Source organism: Olea europaea, unplaced genomic scaffold (assembly GCF_002742605.1).
Source record: "Olea europaea var. sylvestris unplaced genomic scaffold, O_europaea_v1 scaffold180, whole genome shotgun sequence".
Taxonomy (NCBI): domain Eukaryota; kingdom Viridiplantae; phylum Streptophyta; class Magnoliopsida; order Lamiales; family Oleaceae; genus Olea; species Olea europaea.
Window position 1 is genome coordinate 312,605 of NW_019235742.1, and position 23,196 is coordinate 335,800.

Here is a 23,196-nt window from a genome sequence, read left to right on the forward strand (position 1 = left end):
GGTCTTATCCAGTGACACCACAAAAACATCTGCAATAAAGATCCTTCATAAATATTCGTTAAAAGAATTAAACAATAAATTATGATTGACAATCTCTCCTATGTCTCCTTATAAGTCATTCTCATAAGTAAATTTCAATATTTGAAACGAATGTTAATTTTTGCAATCATATAATGTAATTCATATTTCTCTTGATATTTTCTAAATACTTCACAGAAAATCTACTATTTTCTACTCATTTGACCCCTAGATTGTACAATTGAAGAAAAGTGAGTGGAACTAATTTGGAAAAGCTCCATCAAACACATTCTCATGACGCCACGTAAACTTTTCACATTCTTCTTCTAATTCTTTCTCATTTTCCAGTCTTTCAAATTCAAAAAAAAAGTAGAGTTACAAACTGCCTGACAGTTTATACCAGTTTCATTTGTAATCTAGAGGGGCATTTATTTTACAATCAAGATATACCAATCCACAATTTTCAGGCATCTTTACAGGATCATACTTTGCTATCAGTAAACTAAAAACATAACTTATTTTATGGATACAGCAGCATAAATATGAAGACAAAGTGAGTGATCGATTTGTGAATCATTTAGCCTGGTGAATAAGCTAATTATTTCTATCTTAGCCCAACTGATAGAAATTTCCATTTGAATTCTGGCTATTGTTAGTATTAGCTTATAACAAATTGAGGATACCGTGCAAGAGATTTTCAAGCATCTCTCGTAAAAAAGAATTTATGTTACTAAAAACTTGTTGAAGTATTGTGAGCATGTCAAGTAGATCACATATTTAAAACCAGTTTATCTACAAAAGATGCTCAAGTAGTTATAAGCTCACAAGTTAAGCTTTTGTGTGGGACTCAATGAGAGTATTTATGTGGTTCTGTGAAAAAAAATAATTAAAATTTAGCGAATTTAAATCACTATGTTTAGAGGAATGCAAATGGAGACCTGCACCAATATGCTTCAAATTTTGTTGAATTTTCCTAATTCAGATCACTAGGCAAGGAACGATCACTTATTTATGTCCTTGTTCACTATATATCCAGGTTATAATCATCATCAAAAAGTTACCATGACAGTAATTTCGACGATCTTAATCATAATTATAAGTCAAATTTAGTATAGAACTAGAGTTGGGAGTGTAACCAAAGCCTTTCTGATGAAGTGCACAAGGGATTAGAGTTCACGGCAAAATGGGACCATCACAAGGCAAAAGTTGGCAAAAGGGGCAAATGATTTCATGATGACTTTGGGTTTACTCGTTTTTGGCAAATCACTAGTCTAATTTGATTGGAGCCGAGCCAAGGAATAAAACTCAGCACCTTTGGCCCTGACGCAAGACCAATTTCGGGCAAAATCCATGGTTTAGGCCTTCGTTTAATCGTTTTTGCTATTTATGGTAATTTTCATTTTTGCAATATATCTTTCCATGAAATTCGGAATTAGATTCCGTTTGTTGGAGGGTGATCCCGAAGATAAGTATTTTCCATCTTAGTAATTATCTCATATTTTCCATTTTTGGAAAAAAATATCTTTTATTTTATTTTATTTTCCGAATTTTCCTAGGTTTTTTTTCTATTTAATCAGTTGTAAGCCCTTAGAGGCAGTAGTTCTTGAATTCAATAAAATCTTCCTTGAGAGTTTTCTCAATTTGTGATTGTTCAACTTCCCTATAATATTTCCGCTACGTCAGTTGGTATCAGAGCCGAAATCGTTCCTTCACCATGCCGCCAAGGAGACGTCCTGAAGCCCATGATGCCCCGGTAGAGGAGGTACATAGACGTGATGAAGTCGCACAACTACGTCAACAAGTGGAATTGTTGACACGGCAGATCTCTGCGCTTATGCTGCAGCAGCCTGCCCCTACAGGCCAACAGCTTGAGGATTCCGATGATGAGAATCCGTTTGCACCGCTTGAACAACCATTGGATCTGCCAGTTCACCGGAGAAGGGGTGGTCAGGAGGACAACCGACGTTGGGAATCAGGATTTAAGGTGGATATTCCAGAATTTCATGGTGGGTTGAGTCCAGAGGAATTCTTGGATTGGGTGACTGCAGTGGAGGAGGTCTTGGAGTTTAAAGACGTTCCTGCCGATAAATGTGTGCCTCTCGTTGCAACGAGGCTTCGTGGGCGAGCAGCGGCGTGGTGGCAGTAGACTAAAGTGACAAGATCCAGGCTGGGGAAACCTAAGCTTGCATCGTGGGACAAATTGAAGAAACATATGAAGAAACAATTTCTGCCTTACAATTATGTGCGGACCATGTACCAACAATTGTAGAATCTGCGTCAAGGTGGGAAAACGGTTAGTGACTATACCACGGATTTTTATATGTTGATTACGAGGAACGAGATGATGGAGACGGAGGAGCAGTTGGTGTCACGGTACGTGGGTGGTCTTCGTCCCCAAATACAGGATACCCTTAACATGTTTGATCCTGTGACAGTTTCTGAAGCACATCAGAGGGCAATACAGATAGAAAAGCAACAGTCCAGGAAAACTACTAGTCCTTTCATTGCAGGGAGTTCTTCTAGTAACCCACAACAGCAGGTGGCACGTCCTGGTAATCCTGCCCAATCTGGTCCTCCTAGAACAAATCTTGCCCAACAACCAACACGTCCTGGGGCTGGTATTCGTTGTTTCGGATGCGGAGTTATAGGCCACAGGCAGTCTGAGTGCCCAAAGAATCCACGCAGGGGACTCTTTGTTGATGAGGGAAATGATGATTATGAAGGTCCGCCTGTATTTGACGGTGAGGGCGGAGAAGAAGCAACAGAAGAGGAAGAGTTTGTGGTTGGTGATGTGGGTCAGGCACTGGTGGTGAGGAGGAGTTTCCTGATTCCTTTGGAGAATAACACTGATTGGTTGCGTAATAATATCTTTCAATCAACATGTACTGTTGGAGGGAAGGTGTGTAAATTTGTTATTGATTCTGGTAGTTGCGAGAATGTGGTGGCTGAGGAGGTCGTTAAGAAGCTGGGTTTGCAGACTGAGAAACATCCCAAACCTTACAAATTAGCCTGGCTGAAAAGAGGCAATGACGTAGATGTGTCTCAACGTGCTAGGATCAGCTTCTCCATCGGACCTGCCTACAAGGATCAGGTCTTATGTGATGTAGTAGAGATGGATGCGTGTCATTTACTATTAGGGAGGCCATGGCAGTTTGACAGGCACTCACTGCATGATGGATATACCAACACGTACAGCTTTCTGTTTGGGGGAAAGAAAATTGTGTTACTACCGGATAAGGGTTCAGTACAGACAGTTGGGAACAATGCCAATTTACTGACCAGAAAGAAGTTCGAGACAGAGATGGAGGAGTCTGGGGTAGTGTATGTACTGATTGGAAAGTCGGTTGACAGTGAGCATGAAGTCCCTCTCACAGTTCAGCCATTGCTAAAGGAGTTTCATGAAGTTTTCCCAGAAGAGCTTCCTGATGGACTACCACCACTGCGGGATATTCAGCATCAGATTGACTTGGTGCCTGGAGCTGCCCTACCTAACTGAGCGCATTACAGAATGAGCCCCACTGAGCATGAAGAGTTGCACAGGCAAGTTGAGGAGCTTCTGGCAAAAGGACACATCAGGGAGAGTCTTAGTCCTTGTGCTGTTCCTGCTCTTCTCACACCAAAGAAGGATGGCACGTGGCGCATGTGCGTGGATAGTAGGGCAATTAATAAGATTACGGTGCGTTACTGCTTTCCTATTCCCCGCCTAGATGACTTGTTGGATCAGCTTACCGGTGCTTGCGTGTTTAGCAAGCTTGATTTGAAGAGTGGGTACCATCAAATTCGGATCAGACGTGGGGATGAGTGGAAGACCGCATTTAAGACGAGGGAAGGATTGTACGAGTGGTTAGTCATGCCCTTCGGCCTCTCAAATGCGCCCAGTACATTTATGCGGGTTATGAATCAGGCTCTTCGCCCATTCATCGGTAAATTTGTTGTGGTCTACTTTGATGATATTTTAATTTATAGTGCTAATGATGATGAACATGTCCGGCACCTTCGAGAAGTTCTTTCAGTTCTTCGCAGGGATAAATTCTATGCTGCAGTGAAGAAGTGTTCCTTTCTCACTGATAGTGTAGTGTTCCTGGGTTATGTGGTGTCGAAGGTGGGGTTAGCAGTTGATACATCTAAAGTAGAGGCGATAAGTCGATGGCCACAGCCCAAAAGTGTCACTGAGGTGCGGAGTTTTCATGGCCTTGCTTCCTTCTATCGCAGGTTCATACCGCATTTCAGTAGCATCATGGCACCAATTACAGATTGTATGAAGGATGGTAGGTTTCAGTGGACTCACGAGGCAGAGTCATCTTTCCAATTGATTAAGCAGAAGTTGACTACTGCCCCAGTTTTGGTGCTGCCTGACTTTACCCAACCATTTGAGCTGCATTGTGATGCTTCGAAAGTGGGTATTGGTGGTGTGCTGAGTCAGAACAACCGCCCTGTTGCATATTTCAGTGAGAAGCTTTCTGGGTCAAAGTCTCGGTACAGTACTTATGATGTGGAGTTCTATGCAATAGTCTAGGCCATTCGACATTGGCGTCACTATTTGTTCCATAAGGAGTTCATTTTGTATACGGATCATGATGCCCTTAAACACCTTGGTACTCAGGATAAGGTTTCTGCTCGACAAGCCTCTTGGATTGCTTATCTACAGCAATTTACTTTTGTGATCAAGCACAAGGCAGGTGCCCTTAACAAAATTGCGGATGCGTTGAGTAGGCGCCAAACGCTCCTTACAGAAATGCGAGTAGAGGTTCCAGGTTTTGACAGGGTGTGTGATTTATATGCTACTGACCCATAATTTTCCCATGTTGTCCAGAAGTTCCAGGAGGGTGTGCAGTCGGAGTTTACATAGGTTGATGGTTTTCTTTTTCATGGAAATCAGTTGTGTGTTCCAGAGGGCAGTTTGAGGTTGAAGATCATTCAAGAGTTGCATAATGAGGGCCATGTGGGTCGTGACCGAACATTGCAGCTTGTTGCTGCTTCTTACTTTTGGCCATCATTGCGCAAGGATGTCAGCAAGTTTGTGGAGCGTTGTCGGGTTTGTCACTTGGCCAAGGGCAAGGCGACCAATGCGGGCTTGTATATGCCCCTACCTATCCCAACCCAGCCTTGGACAGATGTGAGTATGGATTTCGTTGTGGGACTTCCCAGGACCCAGCGTGGTTTTGATTCAATCTTCGTAGTGGTTGATCGGTTTTCAAAAATGGTACATTTCATCCCCTGCAAGAAGACTACAGATGCTGTCAATGTAGCCTTATTGTACTTTCGTGAAGTTTATCGCCTTCATGGACTGCCTACATCTATTGTGTCCGATCGGGATACTCGTTTCCTCAGCCACTTTTGGCGCAGCCTATGGCGCTCTGTGAATACACGGCTGGACTTCAGCAGTGCATATCATCCTCAAACAGATGGTCAAACAGAGGTTGTTAACCGTTCCTTAGGTGATTTACTACGTTGTTTGGTTGGTGATCACATTAAGTCTTGGGATCAGAAGTTGTGTCAAGCAGAATTTGCTCACAATCATGCTGTTAACCGAAGTACAGGTTTTAGTCCGTTCCAGGTGGTGTATGGCCTTGTTCCTCGTGGTCCTCTTGATCTAGTTCCAGTTTCTACTTCTGTTAAAATGCATGGTAAGGCCGAAGACTTTATTCAACAACTGCACCAGGTTCACTCACAGACTCATGATCAGTTGCAGGCTGCTGTCGCTGAATATAAGCGTGTTACGGATCTCAAGCGCAGACATGTTGAGTTTGAGGTAGGTGACTTTGTTTGGGCGATGTTAACAAAGGATCGTGTTCCTGCTCATGAATACAACAAGCTTACTGCGAAGAAGATTGGTCCGTTGGAGGTCATTGAGAAAATCAATCCAAATGCTTACCGTTTAAAGCTGCCCAGCCATATTCGTACCTCCGACGTGTTCAATATCAAGCATTTGGTGCCATTTCATGGTGATAATTCTGGTGATGATGATGAAGCTCCTTTCCCGTCAAATTCAAGGGCGAATTTTTCCCACCTTGGGGAGAATGATGAAGTGCACAAGGGATTAGAGTTCATGGCAAAATGGGACCATCACAAGGCAAAAGTTGGCAAAAGGGGCAAATGATTTCATGATGACTTTGGGTTTGCTCGTTTTTGGCAAATCACTAGTCTAATTTGATTGGAGCCGAGCCAAGGAATAAAACTCAGCGCCTTTGGCCCTGACGTAAGACCAATTTCGGGCAAAATCCATCGTTTAAGCTTTCGTTTAATCGTTTTTGCTATTTATGGTAATTTTCATTTTTGCAATATCTCTTTCCATGAAATTCGGAATTAGATTCCGTTTGTTGGAGGGTGATCCCGAAGATAAGTATTTTCCATCTTAGTAATTATCTCATATTTTCCATTTTTGGAAAAAAATATCTTTTATTTTATTTTATTTTATTTTCCGAATTTTCCTAGGTTTTTTTTCTATTTAATCAGTTGTAAGCCCTTAGAGGCAGTAGTTCTTGAATTCAATAAAATCTTCCTTGAGAGTTTTCTCAATTTGTGATTGTTCATCTTCCCTATAATATTTTCGCTACGTCACTTTCTATAATTTCCTTGTTTTCCAGATCATCTGCCATACACTTCAGCACTGCCTATTGTTGTGGGTTTTATATTCTGGCAAGATATAGTTATTCAATTATTAATGCTGAAACTGGCAGATTTACATTTCCTATGGAGGCCATTCTTGACTAGCCAACATTTTGTTACTCTATGTGAAGACATAATTAGTCAGTACTGCAATTTCCCTCCCAAAAAATGACACTTTAACTCTATTGTTTGAATTAAAAATGAATGATTACTTAAACTACTTATAAACATTATAAAATTTCAAATCAATCATCATAAACTCTAATTCAGAGACAAATAGGTCACAATGAGAAATGAACCAATACCTCGAGCGATTAGGACAACAAGAGGTGAGAATAACAAGATGGATCTTATAATGGCGTCCTGAAAATAGCACAAAGAGAGAGAATCAATTTGTTAATTACAACATAACTGGCAAAAGTCAAATGATAGTCAAAGAAAATAGATCGGCGAGTCTTTGATAGAAAATAGCATATATATTGTAGAAACTTTTCACAACAAGACCAAGGGAGTTTAAAATAGAACCACATTGATGGACTGATCATGCCTAGGCTTTGGACAACTTTGACAAGCAAGAGAGTCACACTTCGAAATTTATATGATAAGCTCATGAAGCTTTTAATCACATAAAATGCAGATATAGACACCCTGCTAGAAAAGGGCAACATAGTTAGTTATGTAATTCTAACACAAGCAATGGAATAAATAATGGAATACCTCCTAAATAACTATATGAAACCCAGAAATAAATAATTACTCTAGTGTAAAGAGTAGCTAGTGAACTAAAACTCTAATCCATGAAACCAATTTCTTATGCATCATTCTTACATTCTATAATAATATACTCTAAAACAAGAAATGTGAGCTTGTTATCTGGTTAAAAATTGTGCTCAATTCTTTCATTTTTTGTATCATTTGATCTCTTAATAAATTCAAGAAATTAAAATAGACCAATCAATGATAGTATCATTAAAATTCAAACTTTACAAACAAACTACTTGCAATGACAAAGCATATAGAAACTCATAAATGATTACCCACCTAATCTTTTAGAGATTGCAGAACATCCCCAATCATCTCCTTCATCAAATCTAACTTCTTATAGTAGAGCTCGACCTCCTTTATCATAAATTTTTCCCATTTTGCCTCAATGTTTCCCGAATTGCTACTCCCCTTCAAGGTGCAGTTCTTCTTGACCATATCTGGTGCAATGAATCCAATATTTTGATTGAATGACGGATGTATTAAAGGATGCTTTAACTCCATATTGATATCGACTTCATCCTCAACAGTGCCTTTCTTCTTTTTATCTTCTTTTTTGGACCCAAACTCCACCCTTCTCCGCTTTCTTGTTTTCTCACTGATTTCTATGATTAGCTTTTTATCACACCCATCATTTCCCCAAAGTTTATTGGAAAGCTCAAAAACAATTGAGTCGTGACGATTAGAGAAATCCCCGGGGGCCCCATTCTCTGTAGTTTTCTTGAAGTTTCCTACAAACTTTTTCCTGAGCCTTCAAAGTTTTTCAGTGATCTGAATCTTTGTAAACTGAGTGTCAAGTTTGTCCTTGATGAAAAAGTAAAAATCAGTCATGTTTTTATCTCCGTGCATACACTTGAAGTCGATCATACCTTGAAGCAAAACAATGACATCTTTGTCCGTGAAAATCTGGCTAAATGAAACTAGGGGTTTCTTCCTATTAGTTTCTTGAATGTCAGTCTCAAGAGGATTTTCTGTGGGGTTCAAGGATTCAACAACCGTGATGACTTTTTTTTTTTGGAGGTTTTGAAAATCAAAATCAGAGCTGGAGGCTTGTTTGCCCTCTTTTTGTCCAGCTTCTGTGATCTGATTCTCGCCCGCTAACGCTTCTTTAATTTTAGAATTGGGATCACAGATGTAATCACCTTGTTCTTGAGTCTTCTCTAATACAGCATGTGATTGTTTTCGTTGGTCCGCTTGATTGTGAATTCGCAAGGCCGTTAATTTGTCCAACGCTGGTTCATGGCCCTCTTTTTCTCCAGCTTCTGTGGTGGTCTGATTCTCATCAAACAGTGCAATTTCTTGAGCTTTTGAAATGGGAACACACGTAGAATCATCTTCCCGTTCTTGTGTTTTCACCAATGCTTCTTCTAAGTGTTTTTGTTCTTCAGAAATAGCAACATCTTCATCCATTATATTAATTTTTTGGGCTGCAAATATCAGAAATATTTAAAAAAATTACCTTTTCTGCAGATAATCAAGCAGATAATTGGTGTCAAATACAAACAAAATAAAGTTAAGTTTCCTCTTCATTTAAGTCAGTTTGATAAAGGCAAAAATGAATAAGTTAGCCCTAATGTCCTGATGATTAATATGTGAACCCCATCTTGTTGACATATTCTGCAGTCAATTATTCTAAGACTTTAAGATACAAGAGCAACTACATATATTAAGTTTTCAAGACGAACTAAAGATAAACAATATCAAGAAGAAAGAAGAGGCATATAATCAAAACAAGTGCAGAATATGCATTGATGAGAACAAGAAAAAATGCCAATTGGAGATGTTTGGTGATGCCTAAAAGCGTCTGCTAAAATAATTTTAAGAAAGATAAAGGGCCTATTCAATAGCATGGTTGGATTACCTTCCTTCCCCTAAACAACTTAAAGAAACAAACTTCTAGATGAAGTTTCTCGACTGCAAGTGAAAAGCCAAAAGTTTATACAGAAATTCCTACTATTTCACTACCTATCATCTCTATTCATTAAGCAAGAAAAACTCTCCATGAATCTTATTCAAAACTCTTCTCCTACAAGAGAAGCAGATTATTTCTGTTGATACTTCTAGAAAATCCAGAAAAGAAGCCAAAATTGGTTGTTAAACTAGACCACACATGTAAATTGTTCAATATGCAAAAGGGTTTGAATAATCAAAATTAAGTTGAAGAATATTATATACTTACAGCCCTCAGAAGCAGATGATGATGAGGAAGAATGGAATACTAATTTTTTGGACGCCAAAGCCATAACCACCTAGCTTCCAAATCTCTTGTTTTCTTCTTCTTTTCTTCTAGGGGGAATCAATGGTTTACCAGTGAAGGGATCTAAACTTTTTACAGAGTCATCAGAGATAGAATTCTTCCGTGTATTTGTTCCTTGAAACTTACGCTTACCATTAGGCGGATAGTAAACCTCAGTGGCTGTCAAGTCAAATACATGCACATTAAAATTTGAATTTCCAGTGTATTTGAAGAGTAAAAAGTAGCCATAACGGACAGAATCAATAGAATCAGTAAGTCTAACAACATTGGAGAGTTGATGACCTTATCTTTTAACAAATTTGTTGAGGATCTTCCGCACAAAAATACATTATAATTTATTATATATACAAGCAAAAAAATGCAGAAATTTCATCCGACTAAACCCTAAACTTTATATCATTTCTACAAGCTGATATTTCAGTTAGCAAACTACCCCAATAGGCAAATACAAGAATCTCATTAATAATTAAGAAGATATGAAAATTACCAGTTTGTGAAGGGAAGTGATTGAGGGCAAAATAACTTTGAAGAATCTTCTTCTAAATGCATTTTTGTTGCTTTGTGTTTCATATTCCTGGTAATATTCATGGTGTTTCGAATTTTGTTGGAACTCTGTAAACCCCTTTCGAATTGAATGATTCAGTGTGAAAATCACACTCATCCAGACGAAGAGTCAAGCCTTAATTATGCCTTACAGATAATTAGTGTCAAATATCAATCGTTATTGATGTCTGTCCCACTGCTCTATGAGTCTATGTTCAGTATAAATCTTAATTTTATATTATTTTGTATTCAATCCATTTGAATTTATAATTATTGCTATTCTCAAAAAATTTATTGATATTGGGAAACTGGTGCCTTCATTAGTACTATTCTGAGTGTCAAAGGGCTTCTTGAGTAGAATTTGTTCGCCTGTAATTATTACTAAAATATGTGGTTGCGTACATGAGTTCAAAAATGAGAGAAAGTTAAGAACCTTCATTAGAATTAACACGTGGATATAACTATTTTATTGATTTTACAAATAAGTTAAAAGCAAAAAAGGTCTATTCATTTTTTCCAACTTTTATTAATTGAAAAAGTATCTATTCATTTACTTATACTAGTGGTAAGCACGTGCCTTACACGTCTTCTATGCGGCATGAATGATATGCATAGTATTTTTAAAGTAGGACACTTGATAATGTTAAAAGAAAAAATTAAAATTGTTAAAGAATATACATATAAAAAAAGTTTTGTGAAAATTACGTACATAAAGTGAAAATGTTGAATAAATTGAAATATAATGATTTGTTTAGGACAAAGGCATCGACCAATTTTGTGGTACAGACATACAAAGAAAAATCAAATTAAAAGATATACATTTGATTAAGTTTAAAATGTTTACATATAAGTAAACTAATAATTTTCAAATTAAAAAAATTACTCATACTATCTGTACCATAAACTTTTTTCCTATAAAAAAAAAAAGGAAATAAAAGTCTATTATCTAAACATATTTAGAAACAAAAAATTACATATTAATCATGCTCATCATATTAATCCATAGCATTTATTTTAAATTAGAAACCAAAGTTACATCCAAAATAGATATCGTAGTGAAAAATCTTAGACAAAAGTTTTCCTTTTCTTTTGAATGGGATTAATACAAATGGGGGAATAAAAATTCTTCATTTAAATGTACCAAGATAAAAATATTTTCTTTTCTTTATATATTTATATATAGTAAGTAACATGATTACCATGAATTTTTATGCTTATACAAAAAGGAACACGCAATAATAAATATTCAATACTATATTAATTATTTTTTAGAACACATAATATAAATTTTTATTAATGCTTAAAAAATTGGATTTAGTGAAAATGTTTAATTGAGAGGTAAAGCTTGTATTTAGCGTGTAGATATAAATATGGGAAGTGTAAGTAACTTCCAATTGTTAGGAGTAATTAGTAAGGTTTTTAAGATTGATGAATAATTTCTCCCATCATTGATTCTTTCCCTCCTAACTGTTGATCACATGTAAGCACTTTTTTCTTTTCAATTTATCGCCATTTGTATTTAAATAGTTGTATTATCAACTATTAATTAATTACACGTGAAATTTATAATTTTTGAATTAAAATATTAAAAATGTTATATGAGGACAAAATGATAAATTGAACATTTCTCATCCATCTCCACATTTTATTTTTATATATATTGTAATTATAATATAATTATATAATTAGATGAATGTTGATTTTAAGTTAAACTCACGTATATAAATAATAAATAATAAATAATATAATATATATACATGTACGTATATAATAATATTATAATATATTAAAGATGGCATAATTAAAAATTGATTTCACGTAGTCTCTTTTTTTAAGTATAGAATTCATTTTTAATATTAGAGTACTCATAGTTTTGGGTTAACTAAATTAAGTTTAATCACTTAAAATCAAAACTCGTGTACATACATAATTATATTAAAAATATAATAAATATTATTTTATTTGATAATTAATCTACCATTATATTAATGCAACATTTGATTTATTTTATTGTATAATTATAATAAAATTACGTCTAGATTTTAAGTGGTAAAATTAATTTAAATAATGTAAGTTAAGTAATTAAACATAATTTCATTAATATAAAATTTAAGTGCTCCAATATAAAACAATAAATATTACACTTAATGGACATTAAATGAAGTTAAATTATATTAAATGTTACTATATTAAATATATAAGGGTAGAATTGGCATATGGCTAAAAATATAAAGGATTTTTATTAAGAGCATTAATTCAATTTATTCAACATGAAATTGAAAAATGGGTATTGTTTAAGGAACTCAAATGATGGCCTTAAATAACCATTTATAGAAATTAAAAATATTTTTTACTTTAATTAATAGCATTACATTTAAATGGATACTAAATGAAGTTAAATTATATTAAACGGTACTATATTGAATATATGATAATAGAATTGACATATAACTAAATATGTAAGGATAAAATTGATATTCAAAAGCTTTTCCTAGCGTTGGACATGGTCCGGTTCGATTCGGTTCTAACGAGAATCGAACTGACCTGAAATTTTCGGGTATTTAGTAAGTGGAATCATCGGGTCCAAATTTAATTATGAAACCGTTCAGGTTCGGTTCCATTCGGTTCTGTATTATAATTAAATTTTTTAATATATACAAAGTTACATTAATTTACTTAATGATATGTTCAATATTAGCTCTTACAAAATAACGTAGTCTAATTTTATGTGTCTTTTACGTCTCTCTTTGCTGAATTCTTCATAAATTTGATTATTAAAATCATAGGAAGAGAAAGATAGCGAGCTCAAAATAATTAAGAGAAATGTTGTAGAACTTTTATTCGATTTTCTCCAGTAGGAACGACACTATAGTAGAGTAACAGATTTGGATAAAATTGAGATCAATTTGATTAAGTTGATTTTGAACTAAAAATTAGAAATAGAAAAATTATATTTTGTAATTTGAACTAAATTAACTAGTTAACAAATTTATTTAGAAAAAATAAAATAATTTTGCTTATTTAAAATAAATAAATTTAAAAAATTGAGGAGATTCGGTTTTTATTCGATTCTTCGGGTCTTGACCGAGAATCAGAACCGAACTGTACCCGTCAGTTCTTGATTCAAATACCCCTTCGGGTATTTAATTTGAGAAGAACCGTCGGATTCGGTTTTGTTTGGTTCGGTTCGGTTCGGTTCGGGTTCGATCAGTTCGAGAGTTTTGTCCAGCCCTAGTTTTTCCTCAATGCATACTTTTAATATATGGTAGATGATATGTAAATACTTACAGGAAAGCTTTCGAGCTTACCAAGTATGCATTAAAAGTTATAGACGTTATTATTTTTTAAGTGCAAAAACTAAAAGTTGTATTTTAGACAAACGGGTTTGGAGATTATTTTAATTAATATTTCGTTTGAGTAAAATAAAAAATATATATAGAAATATATAAAAACCAAGATAGCCGATGCTATATATTAATTCAACTTACGTAAACATGTAGTAAAAATGTTAAGTAAATAAATTTTCAAAAATGTTCCAATGAGTAAGAAAGAGGAAGATAGCTAAAAAATGGTTAAAAAATCGTATGTAAAAGCATACTAAAAATGGAAAGGGCATACAATAATAATTTTGGCTAGAAAACTTATAAAATTTTTACACTTAGATTATAGATAATGAGCTTAGGTGACCCCGATTTTTGCAATGGCAACGTGGACAACAGATGTCGTGCCCGCTCGTGCCTATGCGAGCAACTTTCGACACGTTATGATTGGAATAACCAATTGAAGGATCTCTAGCTGCAACGAATGTAGATATGGTCAATCGCATCTCATGCTAATGTAAATGGGCCAAATGTTGATAATGAACGGAGCTCCATGCCCAAGATGAGGCTTTTTTGATTAATAGGCCCAATTAAATTAAATAGGCGATGCCATGTCGGTCAATGTGAGACTTCCTCCATCACACGCATGCTACGTAATTTATAGATGTAACAATAGTCCCCTAAGTTTGAGTTGTACATTCATATGCGAGTCGGGCTTCAAAATATAAGTAGTCAACTAGGTGAGATCTTACAAATTGTCTAAAAAATATGAGCAGCTCCAATATGAGGACTCACGGACTACCTTAAAAAATCCGTGCAAGCTTTAATAAGTGGGGGCCTACAGACTGCCTCGAAAGATAGATATCACATATGATTTGTCAATAATTGATTTGAATCATAAAATGACTATTGAATATCACATATGATCAATTGGATGCAATTTGGAGTGTCAAGTGAGTGAAATAGAGTTGAAGTATTTTCACCAATCAATTTTCAACCGAATAAGTTATGCTTTAAATTTTTAGCCTCAATTTAAGACCCATTTTTTTGGATAGCAAAATTTCAAATTGAAAATATTGTATTTCAAGAAGAATTGTAGCTCTTTCAGCTAGATTTCCCTGGAAGAAATGAGAGATATATCTCAAGCAAAATTGGCTATTAACTAGCAAAAAATGGTTAGGTATTATAACTCTAAAGTTAAGAAAAAGTCATTTTCGCTCGAACGACCTTGTGATACAAAAAGTGTTCCTATCTTCTAAATAGTCGGGAGTGGGAACCCCAAGCCCTAATTGGGAGGGTCCTTATCGAATCAAGGAAGAGGTTTGATCAGAGACCTATAAAATTTTAAGTATCGATGGAAGGCGCAGCCTCATCCATGGAATGCAAAGCATCTACGAAAGTACCACCAGTGAAATTGTAAATGAATTTTATGTACGATTTGTTTAAATTTAAATGAAAGTTCCATAATAAAAATTTCTGTTTTACGGAAAAAAATACTTCTCGTTAACTAAATTATGGGAGAACCATCTGCATAGATGAACTGTCCCCATGTGGAGAAGTGTGGCACCTTGACGATGAGGTGTATCCTATCGAAGGCAAGATAGCTTGGAGATATTAACACCTCCACCCATGGTTAGAATTGGCGATTAGAGCATTTTCAGTAGGTTCTTTAAATATTTAATTTAAAAATTAACCTTTAAAATTATGTTCTAAGAGACTACTTAAATTAATATTTTAAAATAAAGAGAGTTTATCTCTCCAAATTTAGTGTGTCAAGCTCACTCTCTATAATTAAATACACTCAAAGTGCTTCAATTTTCATTGGAAAAAATAATATAATAATTTCAAGGAAAACTAGGGAAAATAGAATATAAGGAAAAATAATAAATATTTTTTCGAATATTACTTAAAAATATTTACACTCTAAATTATAAAATATGCTCTTTAAACATAAAGAGTCTCTTGAAGATACTTTTAGCCAACCGAAATGTGCAAACCATTTTACAACCCCTACACTATTAGTAGTATTTTCCATTCAGAAATAAATTTTTATACAAGTATGATTTTTCTTATAAATAATATTTTAATTATAAAGTAATTTTTTACTTCAACTATTTTTATTTGTAGGTTAATTTTGAACAAAATATGTTGATTGACAATAATTATTTATAAGGAATAAAATTGGAAGAGAATATGAGACATGGTAAAAATCTATCGATTTGATGGATTTCATAAAAGGTGCCATGGATTTAAACAGTGAAAAAAAAAAGACAAAAAAAACCTCCAAAGCAAGCTTTTGAAGTTTATTTATGTAGTGTGTGCTTTGCAGCAATTACTTGAGAAAATGGAATTTCCTCTACAATCATGTTTTGGTGTAGTCATGTCAATTTTAAGTCATTTTTATACCCTGCTATCTCATAGGTAATACCTCGTCTTCCAATTTTACCCCTACTTCAGTAATCACCTAGCAACGATGCTTCCACTTGCAACAGTTTAAGATCCGTTTCATTTTGTCACAATTTTTTATACATGTTTTAGCGTGCAATTCTTATTTTTCACTACCCCTTAAAAATAAACATTGAACAACCAAATAGAAATATCTATTTTCCATTTGAAATCTTAATTCTGCTTATAATGTAAGATGAAGTCGCACTATACAACGAGTGCCAAAACAAACAAGGCCAGTCCTGAGATTTTGGAGACCTTAGATCAATTTTAAATATGGGACCATATATATATAAAAATACATGTAAAATAAAAAATAAATAATTTTTTTTGGATCCTCACCAAAGTAGAGCGTTAAGCGATCGCCTACCTCATCTATAATTAGGGCAAGCACTGTAAACAAATTTGGAATGCTTATCTTAGTTGATGCAACATGTAATCTCGTAATTGTTTCCACGACATGTCTTCATCGATCATCGCATCCAATTCAGCTGCAATTTTATCTTCCTCATCGTGGAGGTCTATCTCCAATTCTTCGTAATCTGGCTCTTACACTTTATGGAATGCTTCTTCAACATTCTCATTTGTTTTAAGAAAATTGTGGATAGTCCTTGTTGCAAAATGACCGTTGTTTGAGCTCGAAACGAGTAGCTAGGCATCCCATCAAGGATATTCCATCATTATTTTCACACTCCAAATGACCTCTTAATAACGTTTCTACTGGAGGAGTGATGATTGAATTTTTGTCGGGTGTTACGAAACCTACACCTTTTTAGATTTGTCTCATTATGGAACTCTTGAAAATAATATATGATATCTTAACCTTTACCAGGTGCCATATATCCTACTCGATGTGTAAATATTTGCCATGCACGGGCTACAAAAAATTAATGTCTGGACTATGTATTGTAGTAGCCAAAATACGATAATAGTGTCTATTTCTAATATGTGTTCCATCAATGGTTCTAACTATCCTATTTATGTTATGAATGAATCCAAAAAACAGTTTCCAATTGTCAAGAGCATGATATATTAATAAATACAGAAAAATGAAACTCGTGCAATTGTGTTAACTTGAAAAGAGGACATTCTTCTGCGTTTGGATGGTGATGTGCTGCACATTTGGATATGATTTAATGATACTTCCAGGAAGCATAACAATAACACGAAGAACAGTCTTAATTTAATGACTAATTATCTGCAACAAATGTCCGAAGAATGTTTGAACTTATCAATATCCTTTGTCGTATGCTAATACACACAGAAATATGCCAATTTGTTTGCCTGACAGAGAAATGCATTGTATGGTCAGCAAAAGAAATTGGAAGTTAGCACTAATATGGCACATAAATTTTGCAGAACAAATTGGAAGTTAGCAGTTGAAATGAACACGAAATCACGGCATAATATGGCACAACATATTTCAAAAAAATTTCAACAACATATGGCATTATAGTTGGAACTTAAAGTGTTAACCAAAGATCATAAAGCCGTCATATCCAAAATAGAAAAATGAAGTATTAGACTATAAAAAAAATAGCATATTCAATGGCGGAGCACCTCGATCTTCCTTTCCCATCAATCATCGTATGCCATAATTCGATTCCTGTGCAATTGCTTGTGCTTTGTTGTACTTGTTACCAATAGTCGAGCTTTCTTCTAGCTTGAGGCTTGAGGTCTTCTATTTTTATTGCTTATTTAGTTATTTATTTTGAGAGCTTTAGTAGAATGGGACCTTAATTATTAAGGTTCGAAATTGTTGGAACAAATCATTTGCTTTATCAAGAAAGATTTATTTTTCGTTGGACCCTATTTTCAGTGTATGAGTCATTTGACCTTTGTAGGGTTATTTTGTTGCTCATTATATGAAAATTGTGAAATTGATTCCCGCCTGTTAACTACATATATTTGAAGTTTCCCACTCTTGGAGTGGACTCTTCCGCTTCCCACTGCATATATATACGTAATATACCATGCTTGGTAACTTCAATTAGAGAGAATCTACTTCAAGTGAAATGAAGGGGTCTTTGAGGAATTACATACGGATGAAAGAAGAATCTGGCAAAAGAAGAAAACTGCAACTGCTGGGAAGTAAAGCATTAGTTAAAAAACATAATTCTAAAGGGATAAACCTCGCCAATATTTCTCATAGAACTACTACTTCCAGGTTATAGTACTATGAATTATTATTGAATTGACAGACAGAAAACTCTAGGCCGTCGCACTCAATGCAGCAGATGCAAGGGGTCGACTGGGATGTTATGTGGAGATTGTCTATACATAAGGTATGTTCGGTACATCAATGGAATTCAAGTACAAAGTGTTGTAATGCGGAAGTAGAATTAATCAGAAATTAAAATTTCTTTAATTCAAAAACAAGATCGTTTAGATGTTCACGTGTATGTTATAACAAGAATTAAAGAATTTGAATATTTTACCCAAATTCGATGATCCACCTTTGAATTGATTCTGAACCACGAACTTCCGTCTCTTTCAATTGCAAGAATCTTGGTGCTTCAAACCTTCAAGCCTTCTATGGTATTCTCCAACGGAAAAACTACACCGGCGTGTGGGCACCTTCTTTTAATTAATCAAGAAACTAATTCTTGAAATTGGAAATCAAGAAATAAAATATTTCTCTCTCTAAATTTGAATTCTATGGAATTATAATTGTTGTAGTCTTTTTTCATTCATCTAGTCTCTATTTATAGAGAAAAAGATGATACAATCCTAGTACAATTACAATTCCACATTCAAATAGGATTACTAATTAAAACTCAAGAGGAGTTCTAATTTAAGTCCAATTCCAATTAGTTTACATTAATTATATGTGTAGTCCTAGAACTTCAATTACAATTACAATTAAGTTTTTAACTTTCATAGTAATTACAATTAAGTACAAAACTTTATTGTAATTATAATTAAGCTCAAAACTATTATAATTACAGTAATTAAGTTCCAATACTTTATAGAGCTACCATAGGGACCTGATCGGACATATATTATCCAAGCTCCAATAATTAGATCATGTCTAGTCGACCCTAGACCACCCAATCTAATTATTAATCTTTGCTTTTTCCACTAAAGGCAAAAGACTGAATTCTTGGAATATATAAGATCACAAAAGCCATTAAATCTGTAATACTTTCCTCTAACCTGCTGTATATGTATTTTATCCCTGTTCGAGATCCGATAATTAGGTACGAGCATAAATGACCGTTTTGCCCCTCTAATTATTCTCACTAACTTAAGTTTCATTTTCTTCAACGGTCTTGTGAACTAATCACAGATATCGAAGTTTAGCCGTTGCTAAACACTGAGCTCAGATTTTAACCGTTCAACAGAAAATACTTAAGTAGTCACTCTACCCATCTGGGCGACGGTTCCCGACACGAATTCATGTTCTCTACTCCGCTCATTCTCAAGTTCCCAACTCATCGAGATATTTGACCAATCAAATTGATCTCACCCATTGATGAATCAAAGAACAATTAAAATTACGAAAAGATATATATAATCCTGTCAAGGGATTTGGATGAAATACACAGCGGTCTAGTGAAATTTAATTCTCCGCACGGTCATGCCATAGAATTAAATTCAACACGTGGTCCGTTCAATACACCCCAAGGGTACTAGTGTCACCTTTTACTATTTCTGTGATAAGGACAAATCACAAACCCGAATAGTGAATTGGTCAACACTACAACCTTCCAATATAAGGTGCCAACCCTTATGCGTAGATTGTGAACAAATTATTTATGATCAAAATATAAATTGTGTCACACTGTACTTCTCAACGTAAGTACTCAACTCATATTATCACAAGTGATCATAGGCACTTTAATTTCACATGCTCAATAATAAATAAATGCAAAAAATAAATCAAACATAATTTTATTCAATAAAAATATTGTTATTTTTTACATCAGCAAAACTATACTATATGGGCACACAACCCAACACAAAGAAATTAATATTTACGTATTGGTACAGATATGGGGAGAATATAATTGAAGCAAATGAGAATGGGAAAAGTTGGATATGCCCAGTGTGTCGAGGAATATGTAACTGCAGCAAATGTAGAAACAAGAAAGGATTGCCTCCTATTCCTTGTATATATTCCAAGGTATGTATCCTCCTTTTCTTAATTTTCTTCCACGATTAATTTGTTTTGACTAATAACTAATTAATTTAATATTTAATTTGCAGGCGTTGAGAAATGGTTGCAAGTCCGTGGCACACTATCTTATTAAAACCCACATTGTTAGTATCAGTGGTGAAGGAGAGACAACAAAAAAGGTCTAGTTAGATGAGAAGATTGGTGTCTCCATTGTATAATATATTAGTGTTGAACGTCCAACTCAATCGTATAATATGTTACTATCAATGGTGAAGGAGAAATATCAAATGTCTCCCAAAAAAAATAAATAAATAAATAGATGATGCAGTGTTTATTTTGTGAAACATATTTTGTGAGCATTAGTAGGAAGCATTTTGCTTGTACATTTCTATGATCATCCATCCATCTCAATCATAAAATATATTAGTATCAATGGTGAAGGAGAAATATTGGACGCAGTGTTTATTTTGTGAAATTGAAGCATTTTGCTTGTAAATCTCATCCATCTCCTATCAGATGAATTCATTTGTAATAGCTCATATGAGAAAATGATGTTCATTGAATCTTAGTAGGATGATGCTCACTTCACGATTCCATTCCAAGATCAATCACCCATAGATTACATCACCATGATTCAACTAAATGAGATGGCTTCCTGAATGTAATCTCCCGAGGATGATGATACTCCATTCAATGTGCAATATGTTACTTTTTGTCAAAATCTCACAAGATGAAATATGTGAAGAGGTAGAATCAAAAAGCCATGTGCATGTTAAGCTATGTGAGGTGATGGAACAACCAATCTCAAAACTTATTCCGAAATAAAATAAATGGATGAAAACAATTTGATCAAGTTATCTGCAACAAATTATATTTTAGTTCGTGAAACGTATATCACAGCTTTTTTTTAATTTTTTTTTTCTTGGGTTATTTGCGTTAAAATATAACTAGTTGAAATACATTTATAATTAGGGTTAATAATGTTCAGAATTCCCAGTGTGAAATACATTTACTCTTCTATTTAGCTAGAAATCTTCTGTAAGTATCTGAAGTGGTATATTGAATTAGGGTAATGGAAAGAAATTAGATTATGAAGACATGGAAATTTGACTCATGTAAATAGTAGTGAAAGAAGCAAGATGAGTGTCCACCACGTTCCTGATGCGAGGAAAGAATGACAAGAACCAATGCAAACATCAATTATAAATTCTCTTCGATAGCTTGTAAAATTAGAGTATACATACAGACCTATAGAAGAAAATGAATAAATATTGTTTTGCAAAAAAGTGGCCGTGTTGCTGCACTTAAGATTCCACAATTTTTGGGCTGCAAGAATAATTACAAAATGATTCTGAAGCAATCGCAAGTGTACTGTGTCCATTAAGCAAGTAGTAAAATAAATTTGAAAAGTCCAAATTATCGTTCGCACTAGAATTATGTATCTAATTATTGATTTAACTATGTCTAACTTCTATTCGAGTAAAAATTTTTAAAAGCAATTTAAATTCAGACCATAAACATTATGACTCTACAAAAATAATTAAAAAGTGTGAAAATAGACAATTTAGGATTTTAACTGGTGTACAAGAATTGTTATGGTTCATGAATTCACCATAACTATCCCTTTAATTTCAATCACCAAATTTCAACAATAATCAATTATGTGCATCATATCGCATTCTTCTAATTTAATTGATTTACTTCTCTTGATTTTAAAGCAATCTTATTCAATTAAGTTAACTCACTATATCTTTACATAAAACAGGGCAAGTCTTACTTAAGAGTATACAATCACAAAAAATGACTGCAAAGTTAGCAAAGATTTATCTCTACCTTCTACCCAAGTTTCACTTTTTACTAGGGCTGCACAACGAAATTGTCAAACCGCAAAATCAAACCGAAATTGTTGGTTTGGTTTCACATAAATCCATCAATGTTTTGGCTTTGAACCAAATTAAACCAATTCGAAGTGATTTGGTTTAGGTTTCAATCTTTACAAATTGTTTCAAACCGTCAAACCGTTTATCCAAATATATATATATATATATATATATATATATATATATATATATATATATATAATTTGAAAATAAATTAGTCTAAATTTTTATTTAACCTAATTGAAACTTAACACATTTCAATTAAAAATATACATTCATATTGGACATAACTCAATTCAACTCAATTCTACAATTATACATCTCAATTAAATAATTAAATCACATCCAAATACCCATCAATCATCACAACTGTAAATATAAAACCCTCAAATTGGACAAAATGTTAAACAACTGCCGCTAAACCATATTCATTGATCCATTATTACAATTGAGCAGACAATTAAATCTAAATTTTAATTCGAACTTACACATTTCATTTTCTTCTATTAATAATTTTTGCAAATTTTTCTTGAATTCAAGTCAGATTATCCAAATTTTCTTTTATCTTTTGGTAATTTTTTTATGTCTTTATTGGTAGTTATGTTGTTTCGTTCTAATAATTGTCCTGCTTCCTTGAAGTAACTCGCTAATATTTAAATTGAGTAGAAGTATTGGATGATTCACAAAAAGTCACAGTAGTTAGATATTATTGTATTTGAATTTTGTTGTTCATTTTCTATTATTGTTGCCTACGCCTTGGCTCGGCTGGGTTGATTCTGTCAAAAATGCTGCTTGAACTCCTGGGTATTTGTTTGGCTCGTATGTAGGTGGAAAGTTATTCTGGTTATATAGGACCTCAGTAGGTCGGCCTGAAGCATAGTTGGAAGAAATGTCAACTTCCACTTCCCTTTCAATGGGAATATCACCCTAGTTGTACTCCAATGTAGCAACCCTTTGGCTTTGGACCTCATCCTCTTGCTAGTATTTTTCTTGGAGCATGTAGGAGGCATAGGAAAACCCCCCTAGCCCTGCATTTGGGCCATGAGCTCTCTCATGGCCATATTTTGGCTAACAATGTCCCTCATGTTTGTGGTCATGGCAGCCATTTCTCTAGAGATTTGGGCACATTCTTGTACCACTTCTATGGTAATGGTGGTGGGGCCTACGACGAGCTGCTGGGGGCTATCCCTGCATTTTCTCTTACCCTCCTGGTGGTATATCCTCATCTGAGCTCATTTTTTC

The 23,196-nt window shown here is 34.3% G+C and overlaps 1 protein-coding gene and 1 long non-coding RNA gene across 2 annotated transcripts; both read right to left on the reverse strand.

Moving 5' to 3' along the window:
* Positions 1-7,668: 7,668 nt before the first annotated feature.
* On the reverse strand, positions 7,669-8,220 carry LOC111378305. Its single transcript, XM_023001476.1, has 2 exons — positions 8,177-8,220; positions 7,669-8,134 (listed from the first exon to the last, which is right to left on the reverse strand). The coding sequence occupies exons 1-2, from the start codon at positions 8,218-8,220 to the stop codon at positions 7,669-7,671; spliced, it is 510 nt and encodes a 169-aa protein (XP_022857244.1).
* Positions 8,221-8,576: 356 nt separating this feature from the next.
* Positions 8,577-10,393, reverse strand: LOC111378293. The gene is made up of 3 exons (XR_002699841.1): positions 10,134-10,393; positions 9,569-9,805; positions 8,577-8,816 (listed from the first exon to the last, which is right to left on the reverse strand). It is a non-coding gene; the product is annotated as an uncharacterized LOC111378293 (long non-coding RNA).
* Between the last annotated feature and the right edge of the window lie 12,803 nt (positions 10,394-23,196).

What these genes read in the sequence shown, in the direction of transcription:
- LOC111378305 (XM_023001476.1), bottom strand. Translation starts at nt 8,220, where the DNA reads ATGACTGATTTTTACTTTTTCATCAAGGACAAACTTGACACTCA. An exon ending in AAGGACAAACTTGACACTCA is followed by an intron (nt 8,135 to 8,176) that starts GTTTACAAAGAT and finishes TTGAAGGCTCAG; the next exon opens with GAAAAAGTTTGTAGGAAACT.